This window comes from Anolis carolinensis, chromosome 5 (assembly GCF_035594765.1).
Source record: "Anolis carolinensis isolate JA03-04 chromosome 5, rAnoCar3.1.pri, whole genome shotgun sequence".
Taxonomy (NCBI): domain Eukaryota; kingdom Metazoa; phylum Chordata; class Lepidosauria; order Squamata; family Dactyloidae; genus Anolis; species Anolis carolinensis.
In genome coordinates this window covers 170984681-171002162 of record NC_085845.1, presented here as the reverse complement: position 1 = coordinate 171002162, position 17482 = coordinate 170984681, and the positions used below count along the sequence as shown (strand labels likewise).

Genomic DNA, 17482 nt, shown 5'->3' with positions numbered 1-17482 from the left:
GGAGACATTAGAGGCCTGAGGTCTGCAAGCACTTAGGAATGAATGCGGTCATCGCTAATAGTCAACACGGATTTATCAAAAACAATTAATGCCAGACTAATCTGATCTCTTTTTTCAATAGAATTACAAGCTGGGTAGATGCAGAGCGGGGGACCCTTGTTGCAGTGTGTTAAAGCGCTGAGCTGCTGAACTTGCAGACCAAAAGGTCCCAGGTTCAAATCCCTGGAGCAGAATGAGCACCCGCTGTTAGCCCCAGCTCCTGCCAACCTAGCAGTTCGAAAACATGCAATAGATACCGCTCCGGTGGGAAGGTAACGGCGCTCCATGCAGTCATGTCTGCTACATGACCTTGGAGGTGTCTATGGACAACACCGGCTCTTCGGCTTAGAAATGGAGATGAGCACCAACCCCCAGAGTCAGTCACGACTGGACTTATTGTCAGGGGAAAACCTTTACCTTTACAAGATGCAGGGAACGCCGTGAATGTAATAAATCTGGATTTCAGTAAGGCTTTCGACAAGGTCCCCCATGACATTCTGAAAAGCAAACTAGTCAGATGTGGGCTAGGCAAAACTACAGTTAGGTGGATCTGTAATTGGTTAAGTGAATGAACCCAGAGGGTGCTCACCAATGCTTTCTCTTCATCCTGTAAAGAAGTGACGAGTGGAGTGCTGCAGGATTTCACCTTGGCCCAGTTTTGTTTAACATCTTTATTAATGATTTAGATGAAGGGTTAGAAGGCACGACTATCTAGTTTGCAGACGACACCAAATTGCCAGAGATAGCCAATACTCCAAAAGACAGGAGCAGAATTCAAAACGATCTTATCAGATTAGAGAGATGGGCCAAAACTAACAAAATGAAGTTCAACAGAGACAAATGCAAGATACTCTACTTTGGCAGAAAAAATGAAATGCAAAGATACAGAATGGGGGATGCCTGGCTTGATAGCAGTATATGTAAAAAAGATCTTGGCATTCTTGTGGACTACAAGTTAAACATGAACCAACAATGTCATGCAGCTGCTAAAAACGCCAATGGGATTTTGGCATGCGTAAATAGGAGTCTAGCGTCTAGATCCAGGGAAGTCATGCTAGCCCTCTATTCTGTCTTGGTCAAACTGCCCCTGGAATCACACTGCGTCAAATTCTGGGCACCGCAATTAAAGGGAGATGTTGACAAGCTTGAATGTGTCCAGAGAAGGATGACTAAAATGATCAAGGGTCTGGAGAAGAAGCCCTATGAGGAGCGGTTTAAAGAGCTGGGCATGTTTAGCATGCAGAAGAGAAGGCTGAGAGGAGACATGATGAGGGCCATGTATGAATATGTGAGGGGAAGTCACAGGGAAGAGGGCGAAAGATTGTTTTCTGTTGCCCTGGAGACTAGGACATGGAACAATTGCTTCAAACTAGATGAAAGGAGATTCCACCTGCGCATTAGGAAAAACTTCCTAACTGTGAGAGCTGTTCAGCAGTGGAATTCTGTGGTGGAGTCTCCTCCTTTGGAGGCTTTTAAGCAGAAGCTGGATGGCCATATGTCAGGGGTGCTTTGAATGCGATTTCCTGATTCTTGGCAGGGGGTTGGATTGGATGGCCCACAAGGGCGCTTCCAACTCTTATGATTCTATGATTCGGGCTCCTCTTTCCCTCCTCTTCAGTGCATTGTTCTCACCTTTTCATCTTTCTTGTAGGTGTAAAGGTGTTCAGTGATCTCCTAAGGCTGAATTGTGTGCAAGTGAGAGGATAGTGGGTTGCTGTCAGCAAAAATTTTAAAGGTTTAAGGGATTTTCAGTTTGAAATTCTGGATAAGGAAGACCCAAGCCTGTATGTCTAATAATGCAGACTCATTATCTTGCTGATGACTAGAAAGCTCTATGTACAGCGAGTCAAGTGAGGATGCATTTAAACTGAGGATCAGTACAACTAGCACTGGAAAGTTGAGTTCTGCATTCTCTAGAGTAGTTTCTACTAACATGGGTCCATAAAGATGTGGTGCTTGGCAGCTTACATCAACATAGCATGACAAGTGGTTGTGAATAATGAAAATAATAGTCTAAAACATTTGAAGAGTCCAAGTTTATGGATGTTGGGTGCATCTACATTGTAGCTGTGGAATCCTGGGAGTTGTAATTTTACATGGTCTTCCAAATCTGTCAGAGAGTGTTGGTGCCTCGCAAAACTACAATTCCCATTACTTCATAGCATTGAGCTGTGTCTGTTAAAGTGGCATCTGTGCATTAATCTTAAAGTGTAGATATAGCCTTAGACTTATTTCCATAGATGAAAATCTTGTGCAGTAATTCTAAGATGAGTAATGTCCTTTCATACTTTATAACTGTCATCCCAGTGTGCAGCATCTCTAAAGAACAGTTACCATAAACAGTTCGCTAGTTGCCTTCTTTTAGCAACAATGTGTAGTTTTATAGAATACCAATTTATCTCATGTGAAGATGTTTCATTGTCTTCCTTGAAAGTTAAAGTTAGATATGTGGACATTTTGCTTACAATGTTGTTTGCTCTTATAGTAAAGAGAAGGAAGAACAAAAATGTCTCTGTTTCACTAAATTGCTTTCCCAGAATAAAGTGCTGTGTATCCTTTCACATATTTGATTTGCATGAATGAGCTTGTCAACTACTTGTGGCAAATAACTCTAAAATCTATAGTGTGCAGTAATACTTGCTGGTAATATTTGCCATTATATGTTCCTTCCATCTAAATTTCAGTATATGCTTGGAGACTAAACATGGGTCCAATGTATTCTCCATCATTAGATAGAACACTTCTTTGCTTCCTTTTTTGATCCTATAACTGGGGCTCACCTCTGTTGTTGCTAGCTGAACCGTTATTTGATCACTCCAGATGGTGAAAAGGTATTCATTGGAATCATGCATACTCAATAACAAATATATATTTCTCTGCATATTATAAACATTGGTTGAAACATACTTCATTCTGCTCAGTAACCCATTCTGCAAGATCTGGAAGTTCTTGTATAATAGGAGTACAAAAAGTGATTTTCCAGGCACTTGCTGTTCATGCAATTAAAAAGAAACATTGAAGTTACTATTTTGTTACCCACTTTGTTTCAAATTATGGAATGGCATAATTGTTCAATCTTTTCATGAATGATTTTAAAACTCCATCTAGGTAAGGCAAGTTGCAAGTCTCTGGGATTAACAATTTACTATCTGCAAAGTTCAGGGGGCAAACTCCATGAGAACAAAGATTAATCTTTCTGTAACAATACATTTAATGAATTATTACACACATAAAATCATTTCTATTGTAACACAATAGTAATTAATTTTAATTGGGATATTTTAACCCAGAAGAGTGGGTTAACCCTTCTACAAGCTCAATTCTGCCCTAAATTTCTTGTAGTATCCACTGATTGCCCCTCAGCATGAACTTATTTTTTAAATGTAGAGTGGAATACTTCTATAGGCCAATAAATTCAGTATTTACAATGTGTGATGTGTAATTTTTTCAATATGTTTTTCTTTCCTTGCCCCCCCCCCCCCCCCAGCAGAAATTCAGATTTTTGCAAAGTTTTGCACAGATCCTGTTCCCATGCAAACTGATGAGGGAGAAATTTTGCAGGAAGGCAGTTCCAAGGTCAGTGAAATGGATGCATGAGGCTAGGAAAAAATGTTAATTTGCATATTGATTACTTTTTATATATTGGTATCTAGAAGACTTTCTTCTAAACAACCTTGCATTAAGATGAATTTTTTCCAAGTTTAGTTTTCCATCTTATGCTAATGCAGTAAAGTCTCAGTTATCCTACACTCACTTATCCAATGTTCTGGATTATCCAACACATTTTTGTAGTCAATGTTTTCAATGCATTATGATATTTTGGTGCTAAATTCATAAATAAAGTAATTACTACATAGCATTAATGTGTAATGAACTACTTTTTCTGTCAAATTTGTTGTATAACATGATGTTTTGGTGCTTAATTTGTAAAATCATAACCTATTTTGATGTTTAATAGGCTTTTTCTTAATCTCTCCTTATTATCCAACATATTCGCTTTTCCAACGTTCTGCCGGCCCGTTTATGTTGGATAAGTGAGACTCTACTGTATTTCCAAATTAGAGAATGTGGCATTTTATGAGAATGTTGCATTTGCCTGAGTATTTCTGTCTTGAAGATACTTTCTCGCCTGTCTGTTGCAGATAAATACTATATACACATTTCTTATAGGGTTGTAATTTGTTATTTTGGTATTTTAAACAAGAAATTTGTCTTCTAGAAATTCAAGAAAAAACTTGTAGATGGAGGAGTTCAGTTTTTTCTCACTCTTTATTATATAGATTGCAATTTTATACAAGTACCCGAGATTAAATCTCATTGAACAACTTTATTTACTGGTTGACATAGGGTTATGCTGCACATTAATTCCAAAGGGATAGTCCTGCCAGTTTGTTGTAGCAACACCAATAAAGATTCTGTTTCATCTTGAAGATACTCAGATTTGTTACAGCAACTCTCTTTTGGGCTATAACCCTCTTCATCAGATGTCTCTGACTAGAGCCCATGTACAAGTACTTAAGGTAATTCAGGAGCATGTTGGTAGGCACTGCTTCAGTTTCTGTGGATCAACTTGCAAGACTAGCTTAAAATCTAAAATGTTACATTTTACAGAAAGACAAGTAACATAATTATCTTCAAACTACTGCATATAACTCATAGGGCAGCTTTTAGGAAATAATTAATGAATTTGTGTTTCAGCATGGGTTCCTATGAAACAGATATTCATTAGAAAGTTTTGGTCTGGATCATTCTTGTTTTGCTGGTATTCCTTAATTAGTAATCTTATCTGCTTCAGGATAGCTGCATAAATTTGTGTTCTGCTTAAATCTTCATGCTTTTCAGACTAGAATGGGATTGCAGTTATTTGTTCATCTGAAATCTTTGCATTCACATGGCAATCCATCCTGATGCTTAATATATTGCGCTCCTGCTTGCAAATTATTATATCACACTTTGTTCTTCTTATTCTTGTATTCCGCTTCTTGGCCAACTGTCATTGTCGAAATGACTTGGTTCTCTGCCTGTGAAATTCAGGGCTGTATGATAGTGGCACTGTCAAGCCAGAAGGGATGAGAGCATATATTCTTCAAAGGATTAACAAATAGATTACTGAATAATGTTATTGTACATGTCAGACCTGACAAACATACCACTATCTAATAGTTTAGACATGTAGAACTTCTGGTATTTATAATTTGGGGGGGGGGGGGGGGCAAAAGCAAATTAGGCCACATACAGCATCATGAATTTGTAACCAGCTATTCATCTGAAATTATTGCTGTGTGCCACAGATGAGAGGCAAACTGTAGGGCCAAAGTTAATATGAGATATCATATTGGCAGTGAACATATATGTATGCAGCTGCTTTATAGTGACTTAGAACATTAATGCATTTATGTCAGTACTCTCGAATCAGATTAGGAGTATTGCTAAAAATTTATTATTCTAAGCCATTGAATTATAATTTTTAAGTGGGAGCAGTGTGTGCAAAGCATGTGCTCTGGCGCTATATGCCTTTACAGCAATCAGCCACATTAAAGGATTTAATACTTTTACATTATATTGCTGTTCTGAATGCTGACTTTTGGATTTCAGGTCCAATAAGAGAAATAGGAATTAAAAGACAAAAGAAGAATAAAGCATGCTTATGGAGTTTGGTACAACCAAACCACTGTCCCCAGTATTTCAGCATTTGAAAATGGATTCATGCATTCTGCTAGCATGCTCATTTGTTTCTCCTGGTACTTATTGCTATTTGCTATAGAAACTAAGTATTCAGTGTGGTTAATCACATAGGAATTATTTTGCTGTCGTGACGTTTTAACGTTTTAGCAGTTTATTTAATATTCATAGCCCCACCCCCATAAAGGCAAAAGTTACATTTTATGATAAAATTATATGAGAAAAAATGGTAAATTGCATTGTAGATTAAAAGTTTTAGAATACTATCTTCAAGTGATCTAACTTTAAAAAACTTGATTTTGGGATCTTTCAACTATTCAACCTATTATAGTCTATGATCAAACTAAACTCTATTACTGGGGCTTAATTTCTCTTTTGCCAATGGGACTAAAATGTTCTATTTCTTTTATCTTGGTGTATATATATAAAGCAAGTGGGAAAATGTTTTTATGTTGAGCAAAAAGAAAGAATGAAATTATTGAAAACCTTTGTAGGGGTTTGATAGTAGGCTTGAGCTTTTAAGCAGTGTACGAGATCATAAATGAATAAGAACATGATCTTCCTTCTCACTGGTGTCCTTACATTTTCATCATTCCTTCATTTTGTCTAGCTTTTAATGGTGCCAGTATTGTGTTATCTGTTCTTAAAACACTTTTCCTCATTTATTTTATACAAAAACTGTTGATTTATTGATTTATTTTGCTTGTCATACTTAAACAATTCTAGGACAACTTAACCAATCACTGTAAGGTAGGCCAGTCAAATTTTCTATAGAAATTGAATCCAAGTGGCTACTATGCCCAAACATTATCTTGAATCCTATGCAAAGCTGCTTCTTGTTAAGTTTGAAACCCTCAGACTAATGGTGAATATGCAGGAAAAATATTATAGGTGGAAGAAAATAGAAGATAAACAGTTGAGAGTGCTTAACACGAGACCTATCTCAACATAGATGTTTTACAAAAAGGGCAGTTCATAAGCATTCTTATGTGACTGCTAATTCTCTAAAAATTTGAATACTGTATAAGAAAAACCCCTTCTCACATACAATGCAAGAGCCATGGAAAGTGATTGGCTCAAAGCAGACCCGCACAATTTGTGAGTGGTAAGGGGCCAAAATTAGATGGATTAAACCTCTTGCGGCACAAATAGGTTTTTAACGTCTCACTTGCAGAGTAAAGTATGATTAATGATTAATTAGGATTGTTGTTGTTGTCTGCCTTCAATCATTTCAGTCTTAGGATGATCCTAAAGTGGCTCTATCATAGAGTTTTCTAATCACGATTTATTCAAAGGGGTTTTGCCTTTGCCATCCTCTGAGCCTGAGAGAGTGTGGCTTGCATAAAGTCACCAAGTGGGTTCAGAGCCATAGTCTGAGGTTCAAAAGACTTCACTGTGTTTTCTGAGTTCCTTCCCTCTCTTTTTCCTTCCTCTTTCTTTCTTTCTCCCTCCCTCCCTCCCTCCCCTTCACCTCACTCCTTACCTCTCTTTTTCTACCTCTTTCTTTCCTTCTGCCTTTCCTTTTCTCCCTCACTCGTTCCTTTCTGCCCAGAGGCACCAGCAGAAGCAGCAGCGGCTAGTAGGCTGATGCAAGTGGCAGTGAGAGAAAGAAGCAGGAGGCTAGCAGGTGGGTGTTAAGCAGGCGGCTGGGGCAAGCAACAGCAAGGCAAGCGGCAGTGAGGGAAAGGGGCACTGGGAGCGGCAGCCCTCAGTGGACTGCACCAATGGCACGTGTGAACTGCATGCATGTTTTGCGGCCCTGGTCTAGGCATTTGGCCTCAGCAGAGCAGAGGCCTACTGACCTGTTTCAGTTCATTCAGTTCATAGGTAGGATATGGGAGGTATCTCCTAGTCCTTCCCATAGGCTGACTGCCTTGTTTTAAAAGATCTGAGAACACCCCAATACTTAGATCTCTTAGTTCACGGTTCAATCAGAGAGTGAAGAACATTATTTTTACAATGCTTTATTGTTTTTAACTTCACAGCCAGCAAATTTTGTTATTTAATCTATAATTTCATTTTTCTATCATTGTCCCTGGTAACTGTGCCACTGTATTATTGAGGCTAATAGAGAATGTTAGCCTGGCAGAATGGTGTGCTCATTGTAAAACTTGTAAACAATATTTTGATTTTTCCACCAGGAATGTAGATACATTATTTGGGGAACCTACTCATGAGCATGCTATCTATAATTGCCTATGGGAAAACATGGTGACTTCTAGTTAATATTTGATTGGCTGACCCTGGGCTCTGTTGATGGTGATGGTGAATGCCAGCCTTACTGGGAACTGCAATTGCTTAAAATGGAAGGGCATATCTCTTGGAATCAGTGGGATGCAGAGAATTAATACATCATTGCCCTTTCCCTTCCCAGTCAATATTGTTACTTCTATGATGTTGATCAGCAAAGTCTTGTACCATTACATAGCCTAGCTGGATTGGGATTCTGAAGCACCATGATGGGTAAACCAACTTCAAGTCGCAGGTGGTTTTCTAAACCAAAGAATAGTCAGCTGTAATTTTGCTAGTTCATTCTTCTGAAACACAGCATGCAGTATCTGGTGTTCATTGACATTTTCCCATTTAAGTACTGGTGAGGGTCAACGTTTATGTATTTCTTTATTTATTTTTATCCCCCTTTTCTTTGATGGGTGGGAACCTTACTTCGGTTCCAAGATCATACAGGATCTGGAAGCTTTAGGGCAGGCTTGGGCAAACTTTGACCCTCTAGATGTTTTGGACTTCAACCCCCACAGTTGGTAGGCTGTTAGGAATTGTGGGAGTTGAAGTCCAAAACAACTGGAGGGCCCAAAGTTTGCCCATGCCTGCTTTAGGGTATTTAGCCAACCTTTACAAGTACCAGGGTCATGAACTAGGGGGTGGTTTTTTTAAGTTAAATTGTCCCCATCCTTCATTGTCTCAGGTGACACTCTATGACTTGAATTCCTTTGCCTAATAATTATAGCCCCTCCGACCCGGCTTTCATGTTTGGGGGGTGGGGATAGTGAAAGAGGAAAAGCAGCTGCAACTTCTGAAGCATACCCAAGCAGTAGCATGCTGTATTATCCAAGGTTTGTTTGCAGTATGATCTTTCCTGCCTGTTCCTTTCATACACCCAGTTTGGACTTCTGACATCTCTCATGCCATAAATGGAAAAAAAAATTAAGCACATTCCATTTCCTGTTTTTAAAATGTGATAATAATAGTTCAGATATATTTTATCTGCATTTATTTACTTGCCTACAGTTTTGTCAGTAGGATTTTTAAATTCACTTTAAAGTGCATTTGGACAAATTAGGTTCTAACACTTGGTGATTTGTGAGGTTTTATGTAATTTTCCCTATCAGTTATGAAAATACTTAAAATTGCCCATCTCATTTTGCACAACCAACTAGTAGATGTCTGTTAAGGATGATAAGAGCTTATCATTACAGCTCAATAAGGTGTTTAGTTTTAACCTCAAAGCATATGTCAGTGTGAGGCAGTGTCCAGAGAGGTTAGAGAATTATGGAGACTGAGTAAAATGTGTGAAAATGAGGATAAGGAATTTGTGGAATTGACCAAACATTTTATTCCAGCACAGGAAGTTTACATCCTGAATCATTCATGGCCCAAGAACAAAGACTTTGTCATGTTACCCCCTCATTTCTATGTGTTTTCAAACTTACCCTTTAATTATTTGATTTTAAGCTGGCAAGGATAAGAGTAAAATTGCAGCTCAGGGGCTGCATGTGTTTCCCCAAAACTGATTTTTGAATGGAAAAGGATGAAGCAGCTTTCCTAGAAACCTCCCGTGGTTCACTTTTTTAAGAGTGCAGTGATTTTTCATCCTTTTAGGGGGTAATTGTTGGTAGTCCATAAAGTTCCAAGAAAGCCCAGGGACAAAAAAGTGGCTCTCAGTCCTGCCAAAATTGCCCACCCTAACTTAGACACTGTAGCAAGTAACTGTAGCACTTTTTAATTTACATAGTTTTGATTCCTTCAGTTAATATATTGTTTGCAGTTTGAAATCTCAACTCCAGAAGTAGGTGACTGTGGCAAGACCGGAAACAAGTTTCTGTTCTGGTAAACTGTTTGAGAGGTTCGCCTTGTGTTTTGTTCTTACTTTTTACTGTCTTATTTTTTATTAAAAAGTACAACAAAAGAAACTATATTACACTGAAAGTACATTTTCTCTCAAACTCTCCTTATCCTCAGTTAAAGGGATAGAGAAAATGTTGCCAACAGCGGCTGAGAAGAGTTTGATATAGAAAAGCTCCCTCACATGCCTGCCTACTGATTTGGTGGTTTTTCTTTGTTTTCCAAACCATGCAGGTTAGAGTTCACAGCCAGCCCTCTATATCTACAGATGCAACTATCTGTGGCTTGAAAATATTGGGGGGAAAGCTCCCAGAAACAAACCTTGATCTGTGGACAATTCTAAATATTTTCTAGTTTCAAACCTAGCTGCTGATTCTTGAATACAGAGCTTTTTCAAAGCATTCTTCAAAGTAATACTTGAATGTTGAATTGGATAATATTATAGGCACAGTTTCTCTGATGTCAAGGGAGGCTGTACTTACATTGAAAGGTTTTTCTTTCAAAAGAAGGGAAACATTGTAATATACAATATAGCAAAATTCGCAAAAAAATACAGTGCAGTGATATCTTTATTAGACCAACAAAAGAAGTGAAAAATACATAACACAAACCTTTGAAGCGTACAGGCCACTTCATCAGACAGACATGGACATTCATAGTCATTTTAGGGGAAGAAATGTGCTGAAAGGTCACAGTTGGCTCTCTTGAAATATTCGTATAAGAGTGTGGTAGAAGAAGATTTGATGCAAGTAATGCCCATGTTTTTTGCTAGCCTTGTGGCATTTGAAATACAAAAGGAAGGCAAAGCAGTAAAATATTTTCTCCATTATTAGAAGAAGAAGAAAACAGTTGAGCATTACCTGTACCTGACCTGTGAGAAGCTATAGGCGAATACAGTGAGCCTCTTAAGAAGCCTCTGTATTTGGACATTTGGAGACAAATTGAGGTATTGTAAAAGATAAATTGTGACAGTGATGGTTGATAATCAAAATTTGATCTCCTTATTGTGATGCAACCAGCAGGACAATTTGCAAGACGTTCCATATGGATTTACATATATATGGGCCACATTGTATGTAATAGCTGTGAGCTTTCAATGGGACTAAGATTTTTTTTCCCTTCCTTACATTCCTTTTCACACTCATAGTAAGTCTACTTTTAACTCATAAAAACAATAAAAAGACAGGCAGTAAAAATTCAACTCCCATTAGTAACTATAAAGTAACTTCTCTTGAGAACCATCTGTTACTGACCCATGCAAAGCTTAATTGACAGAGACCGATGCATTTCTGAAGCTGTCATATTATATTTGGAAAAAACCTTTAGGTGCTATATAGGCAAAATTTGCCAAAATGTAGTCCAGGGAAAGAAATGTTTCTTTGTTGGAAGTATAAAACATCAAAGCATTAAGTCCTAATCCTTTAGTTCACGCTCATTTATGATTCCACTGTTGTGGCTAAATTTGGTATCTTGAAATTCAGGAAAAATACTCAGGAGTAGCTGTGCTGGCCATGCAGCAAAATATGGCAAAATGAAAAATCCACAAGCAACAATACCCTTATTGAGCCACCTCCAAAACATAAAATAGATATCCTAGCTTTCACAGCTCCACTGGCTTCTTCAGGGAAAATTGTTAAAAATCGAACAGATGAAAAATGATAATCATAACTATGCTACAGTTGCGCATAGTGGCTATTGCAACAGAGCATGTTCTATTTTTATGTAAAATGTAGAAACTGGATACATGTTTAATGTCAAAAGTCAAGTATAATTTTTCAAAAATGTAATGGAAGTCATGTCTCAATAGCTCATTAGAATTGTCAGAAAACAGAAAAAGGCAATCTTCATTATGTGGGAAGATTAAAACATTTGGGAATATTTCACGTAGAAAAAAGATAACGAAAAAGAGATATGATAGAGGTGTATACAGCTATCTAAGGTGTGGTGAAAAAAGAGTAGGGGAGAGATGTTGTCACTTTCCCAAAACAATAGAAAATGGGACTATGTTTTAAAGCTGGATTGTGTGCAATTCAGAACATTTGAAAGGAAGTCTTTCTTTACAAAGTGCAAAATTCAATTGATAATCCCACAAAATTCAGTGAGAGCTGCCAGCTTGGTGGCTTTAAGTGGGGACTAGCTAAATTAAAGAATACAGCTCAATAGGATGGTTATGTGTCAGTTCCAGTCTCTAGTAGTATTGTTTGATCAGCACTGTGTGACAAAGGCTGATATTGTATTCATGTATGATTTCCATAGCTGTTTATTTGATCATTGTGTGAACTGAATGACGGACTAGATACACCTTTTGGTCTGATCTAGCATGGTTCATTCTATATTCTTGGAAGCTTATATTGCATTTCCATGTTGTAAACAAACAAAAACAATGGTAAATTCCTCCATTTCTAACTTCTATGTTTAAATGCTGTAAAACAGCTCTTTTTCACTCAGTTTTTCTGTCTGGACAGTTTAGAACCTTCACTAAAGTGACGCTTCTATACAAGATCTATTCCATGTTTCATGTCAGGTGAATGCCACTTTGATTATACAAGCATTTGACTTGCCATACTATGAATCCAGAGCCAGCATGGTGTAATGGTTTGAGCGTTCGACTGTGACTCTAGACACCAGGGTTTAGATCCTCAGATGGCCATGGAAATTCACTGGGTGACCTTGGGCAAGTCACATTCTCCCAGCTTCAGAGAAAGAAAAAGCCAAACTCCTTTTGAACAAATTTTGCCAAGAAAGCCCCATGATAGGTTTGCCTTCAGGTCACCTGTTGGCTTATGGTGATACCATGAATTTCATAGGGCCTTTGCAAGCAAAGAATACTCAGAGGTGCCTTTACCAGCTCTTCTCTTTGAACTATAGCATTTAGGACAGTTTATTCAGTGTTCTCCCATCCAAGTACTAACCAGGGCTGACCATAATTAGCTTCTAATACCATATGGCTTCTGTTGGCTTTTGGATATTAGGTGAAGCTTACCTTAAGGTCAACATAACTTGGAAAGGACTTGAGGGCAGATAACAACAACAAAACGGTGGATCTGTGTTTTAAGATTCATATAAAATAAAATGCAGCTTTTATATGAAGAGGTAAAGAATCCCATGCCGCTCTACTAATTCCACGTGACAGCTTCTTCAAACATTCTTCCCGTTTGCCTTTACGCAGTTAAGAGCTTACACTTATGAAAATGTAGTATTGGGGAGAGAGATATGACCACGGATGTGTACATTTGTTGAACTACAAATGACAACCTCCTGGTTAAAACTAACAGCGAAAAAGAGGTGATAGATTGTGTTAAGGAAAGGACCGTATAGGGCAGCATGTATTTTGCTCCATCAATGCTGACCTCCAATGCTTGCCTTCGCAGATGGAACATGAGGATTTTGTAATGGAAGGGCATGGCAAGACTCCACCTCCTGGTGAAGAAAACAAACAGTGAGTCATATTTATTTAAAAAGGGCCTTAATAAAATAAATGATATAAAGCACACATACATAAAATGGTCTGAAGCACTTTTAAAGAAATTTACCATTGTAATAGTAAAATCTATCTAAATTGCCAGAAAATAGTATAACCCTTAATACGTTTATATGGAAATAAGACACATTGAAAACAATGGGCCTTACTTCTGAGTTAAGTTTGAATGGGACAGGAGTGTAAGCTGCACAATAAACTTCTTATGTTGGCCTATATGCTGAATCATTGCCAAATATGGCTTGTGTAAATCCCGTTAATTCAATATGTCTATTCTAGTTAGGGCAGCAACTGGATTTAGACTATTGAAAATGATAAGTAAATAATAATTTTGATGACTATAATCTAGAAACATGCTATGTTGCCAGTGATAACAGAGCTCTCTATCACATTAAAAACTAGAGGATAAATAAAGTAGGGCTTGCCTGCTAATGTGTATAGTTAAATAGATTCTTCTGGTATGTGAGCCTTACGTTTAAGACCTGCAGGTAAAGTACAAATGTACTTGAATTGGTACTGTTGATCTCAGTGATAGCTGCAGTTTAATTATGTTTTTCTCCAGCATATTAATATTCCAATTAGTAGATGTGAATATTTTGCTGGTAAACTTTATGTGAACCTGAGTTTATCTTTATTGCACATAAGCTTTTAAAATATGTAATTCAGTATTGTGTAAATTATTTACCAGTGTAGTCAAGTTTGAGTCTTCAGAAGGCATTTCCTTTTTTAAAGTTTTTTGAAACAAAAAAGCATTTGCAAAAATGTAAAGTAATGCATGTAAATGTAAAGTAATACCTTAAAGCTGGTTTTTGAGATACATAAGATTTAGATGCATAAGATTTAGATTGAGGGTAGGGAACTCATGGACCAAAAGGCCTTTGGAAGTATTTATGGGTTCTGGAATGGAAAAGCAAACCACTATGTTAGTGTATAATTTGGGGGAGAAATATTGGCATCATGCTGGGAAAATGTTTAAAACAAAAGAAAAAAACTTCTAAGGGGCTTTAGGGGCTGCAAAATGTGGGAGTTACATTCTGCTTACAAGCTACACTTCCCCATCTTTGGTTTTATATGGTAATAGGGATTCTTTTTGTTATTTTCTTTTATCATTTATAGTAGATTACCGTATTTTGTATTATGGTTCAAACTAGTGTTAGAATAGTGTTCTTTGTGATCTCTGTGGCTGACGGAAATTGGTTATTTGCACCTGTGCAGCACTGAATGTGTTATCATCATCAGTAGTAGTACCTTACTATTCTCTCAGGACTGAGAATCAAAGCAGCTCATTAAACTAAAAACAATACAATTAAAAAACCCACAAGTATAAATATTAAAATAGATTTAAACAATTATTGTACTGTTATGCAAACCATTTGGCAGTAGCCCTGCCCATGCTCAGCAGCACTATGTAGTGCCTTTTCCACCCAAAATCTTCAATTAATTTTCAAAGGATCAATTCTCGTGAACTGTTTCTCAAACCTCTTGTTTTCTCTGGTGTTTTTTCTGATTTTGGTTTCATTTTTCAACTACTCAATCCTCTTATTCTATGATTTGAATCTACAGTAGTGTTTGGCTTCAACATGGCTCATCTCTTTGACTTTTCTTCAGTAACTCTCTATTCTTCTTTCCTATCTTTGGTATGACTTGGCCTGCCTTTTGTCTTTATTTTATCACAATGTTTTCTACCTCATTTAAGAGGTGTACCACCCACAGCATCAAGATTCCTAGCCATGATCGCCATTCCCATAACATGGAATCATGTCTCCATTATAAGACTGTCAAACCCCTGACCTGAAAGAAATGTGAATCCAGGCAGGAAACTTATGCATTCAATGTTGGCTCTAGACTTATCTGGTTCATTTCTTTGAAGATTGGATTGGGGCCGGGCTGTGGCGCAGGCTGTTGAGCAGCTGCAATAAATCACTCTGACCATGAGGTCATGAGTTCGAGGCCAGCCCGTGGCGGGGTGAGCACCCGTCAATTAAAAATTTTTTAAAAAATAGCCCCTGCTCATTGCTGACCTAGCAACCCGAAAGATAGTTGCATCTATCAAGTAGGAAATAAGGTACCACTTATAAAAGTGGGGAGGCAAGTTTAACTAATTTACGACCTGGAATGAGGAAGTGCCATCAGAGTGGATAATGAAGCAGCTGCTCCCCCCTGTGGCCAGAATCGAACATCCCCTCAGAAGAACGTTAAATTGCCTCTGCGTCTGTCTGTCTCGGTCTTTGTTTGATGTGTTTATGGGCATTGAATGTTTGCCCTATGTGTGTATAATGTGATCCGCCCTGAGTCCCCTTCGGGGTGAGAAGGGAAGAATATAAATACTGTAAATAAATAAATAAATAAATAAATAAATAAATAAATAAATAAGAGATGTTCAAAAAGGAAGATGACATGCTGGGCTTCAGTGATCAATACCATGTGTCTGACCATGGTTTCAGCAGCCTCTCCTAAGAGGCCTGCTAAGCCCTCTGATTTTGCTTGTTTCCATGTCCTTCTGGGGGTGCCTGTTACTTTTGGATGATCTCTTCATTTTATGTCCTTGGATCTCATCGCAAAAGGAAGAAGAAGCACAATAAGAGGAGAAAAGGCTAAACATCATGATGAGGCAATGTCTTCCCTTATTGCTGTCTTGGATTAGGCCACTCATACCCCGATGGGCTACTGTAATTTGCATTCTCCAGTTTGGGGACCAATTCTGGGTTCAGTTCAGACCTATTGCAGCCCCAGCCATCTTGGAGACTTTTTAAACCAGGGTTCTCAAGCTGTGCGTCCCCAGATGTTTTGGCCTTCAATTGGCTGGGTTTTCTGAGAGTTGTAGGCCAAAACACCTAGGGATTCACAGGTTGAGAACCACTGTTTTAAACCTATGGCTTCTTGCAACATTCATTTGCCTGCCTCAAAACTGGTATTCCTGATAGAAATTATTTCTGGCAGGAGAGCAGGGAAGATATGTAGTCTCTGATTTGATCAGTCCTACTTAAGTTTCCCACAAAACAAGTTCATCCTCAGGCCAGAAAATTTCTATTTGTCTACAACGATATCTTAGTTTCACTTTAACCAGGACATTTGTACTGTCTGCAAAATCTAACTATGGACTTAGACAGAATTTTGCATGTATTGGATGTTTGCAAGGCTTTAGCCTTCTACAGTGATAGAACTTCTAGTTCATGGAGGAGCCAGAGATTTTTAGTCTGTTATTTCTCCTTGAAACTTGGACTACTGGTATGTATCAGCACAGTGTCTTTCAAAGTGGGTTATTGTGACGATCCACCTAGCTTATGAATTGGCTAATAAGGTACTTTTCTGCTCACATACAGAAACACTTTACATGGACAGTTTCTTCATCCTTTTAATTTCTGAGCGGCATTCCTTCGTGTAATGTTTGTAGAGCAGCTTTGTGATCCCAAACTTTAACTTTCATTTCCCATTACAAATGGGATGCTCAATCCAGGACTTGATGCTGCTTTTGTGAGAGAAATGCTGTTTGCATGTTTGAAATAAAGTTCATAATGAATAACTAGGGGACATATGTTATTTTTCTGTGACATGACACTCCCACCTCCTGTGGTTTAGTAGCTTACTAGTTTTCTTTTGTGTGAGTCATAGACACCATGAAGAAACAAAGACAGTTTGCATATCTGCAACTGTAGTTCTTTGAAGGGGGTCATTTGTAAACTTGCAATCCTGCTCATCTTCCTATAATTGTGTCTTGCCTTTCTTCACTCTTTGAATGCTACTGTTGTGGCATTCATGGAACTGAGGATTTTGGTGGGCAGGGTGCTATATAGTATCATTGAAAGTAAGCAGGTTTTTACCAAAAAGCTTGTATAACAATTTTAGAAGATTCTGAGCAGTGTATTGCACAGATACAGATAAGCTATTTGTGTAAGTTCACAGATGACCACTTGAAAAACTACAGTTACAGATATGCATGCAGTGTGTTACATCTTTTCCAAATTTCCTCTTGATTGTCAATTGTTTCCTTCCTTTCCCTATGATGTGTGATTTTTAATCCATAGCTGATATCCCCCCCCCTAACCTTTGCTTTCTGCAAAAGGTAAACAGAAAGAATAAACTATAGACTATAGACTTAAACAAAATATGCTGTTCTCCTTCACTCTGCCATTACATTGGCCACTGGTGAAGATTGCTAGTTAAAATGCATCTAAATTCTGTTTAAATGAATTGGGTCATTTT

The 17482-nt window shown here is 37.9% G+C and overlaps 1 protein-coding gene across 24 annotated transcripts in view; it reads left to right on the top strand.

Moving 5' to 3' along the window:
• Positions 1-17482, top strand: part of tnrc6b (trinucleotide repeat containing adaptor 6B) — a 139547-nt gene that overhangs the window by 17546 nt on the left and 104519 nt on the right. For 11 of the 24 annotated variants that reach the window (XM_062981018.1, XM_062981014.1, XM_062981016.1 and 8 more), the window contains 2 exons: positions 3530-3615; positions 13173-13240. The exons of 4 other annotated variants lie outside the window; for them this stretch is intronic. In XM_062981018.1, the coding sequence (XP_062837088.1) occupies positions 3571-3615; positions 13173-13240 (113 nt within the window). In that variant the 5' untranslated portion in view covers positions 3530-3570. Of the gene's footprint in view, positions 1-3526; positions 3616-7273; positions 7349-10634; positions 10748-13172; positions 13241-17482 lie in introns of those variants that run through there. 9 more of the 24 variants (XM_062981020.1, XM_062981019.1, XM_062981015.1 and 6 more) reach the window with 5 other exon arrangements.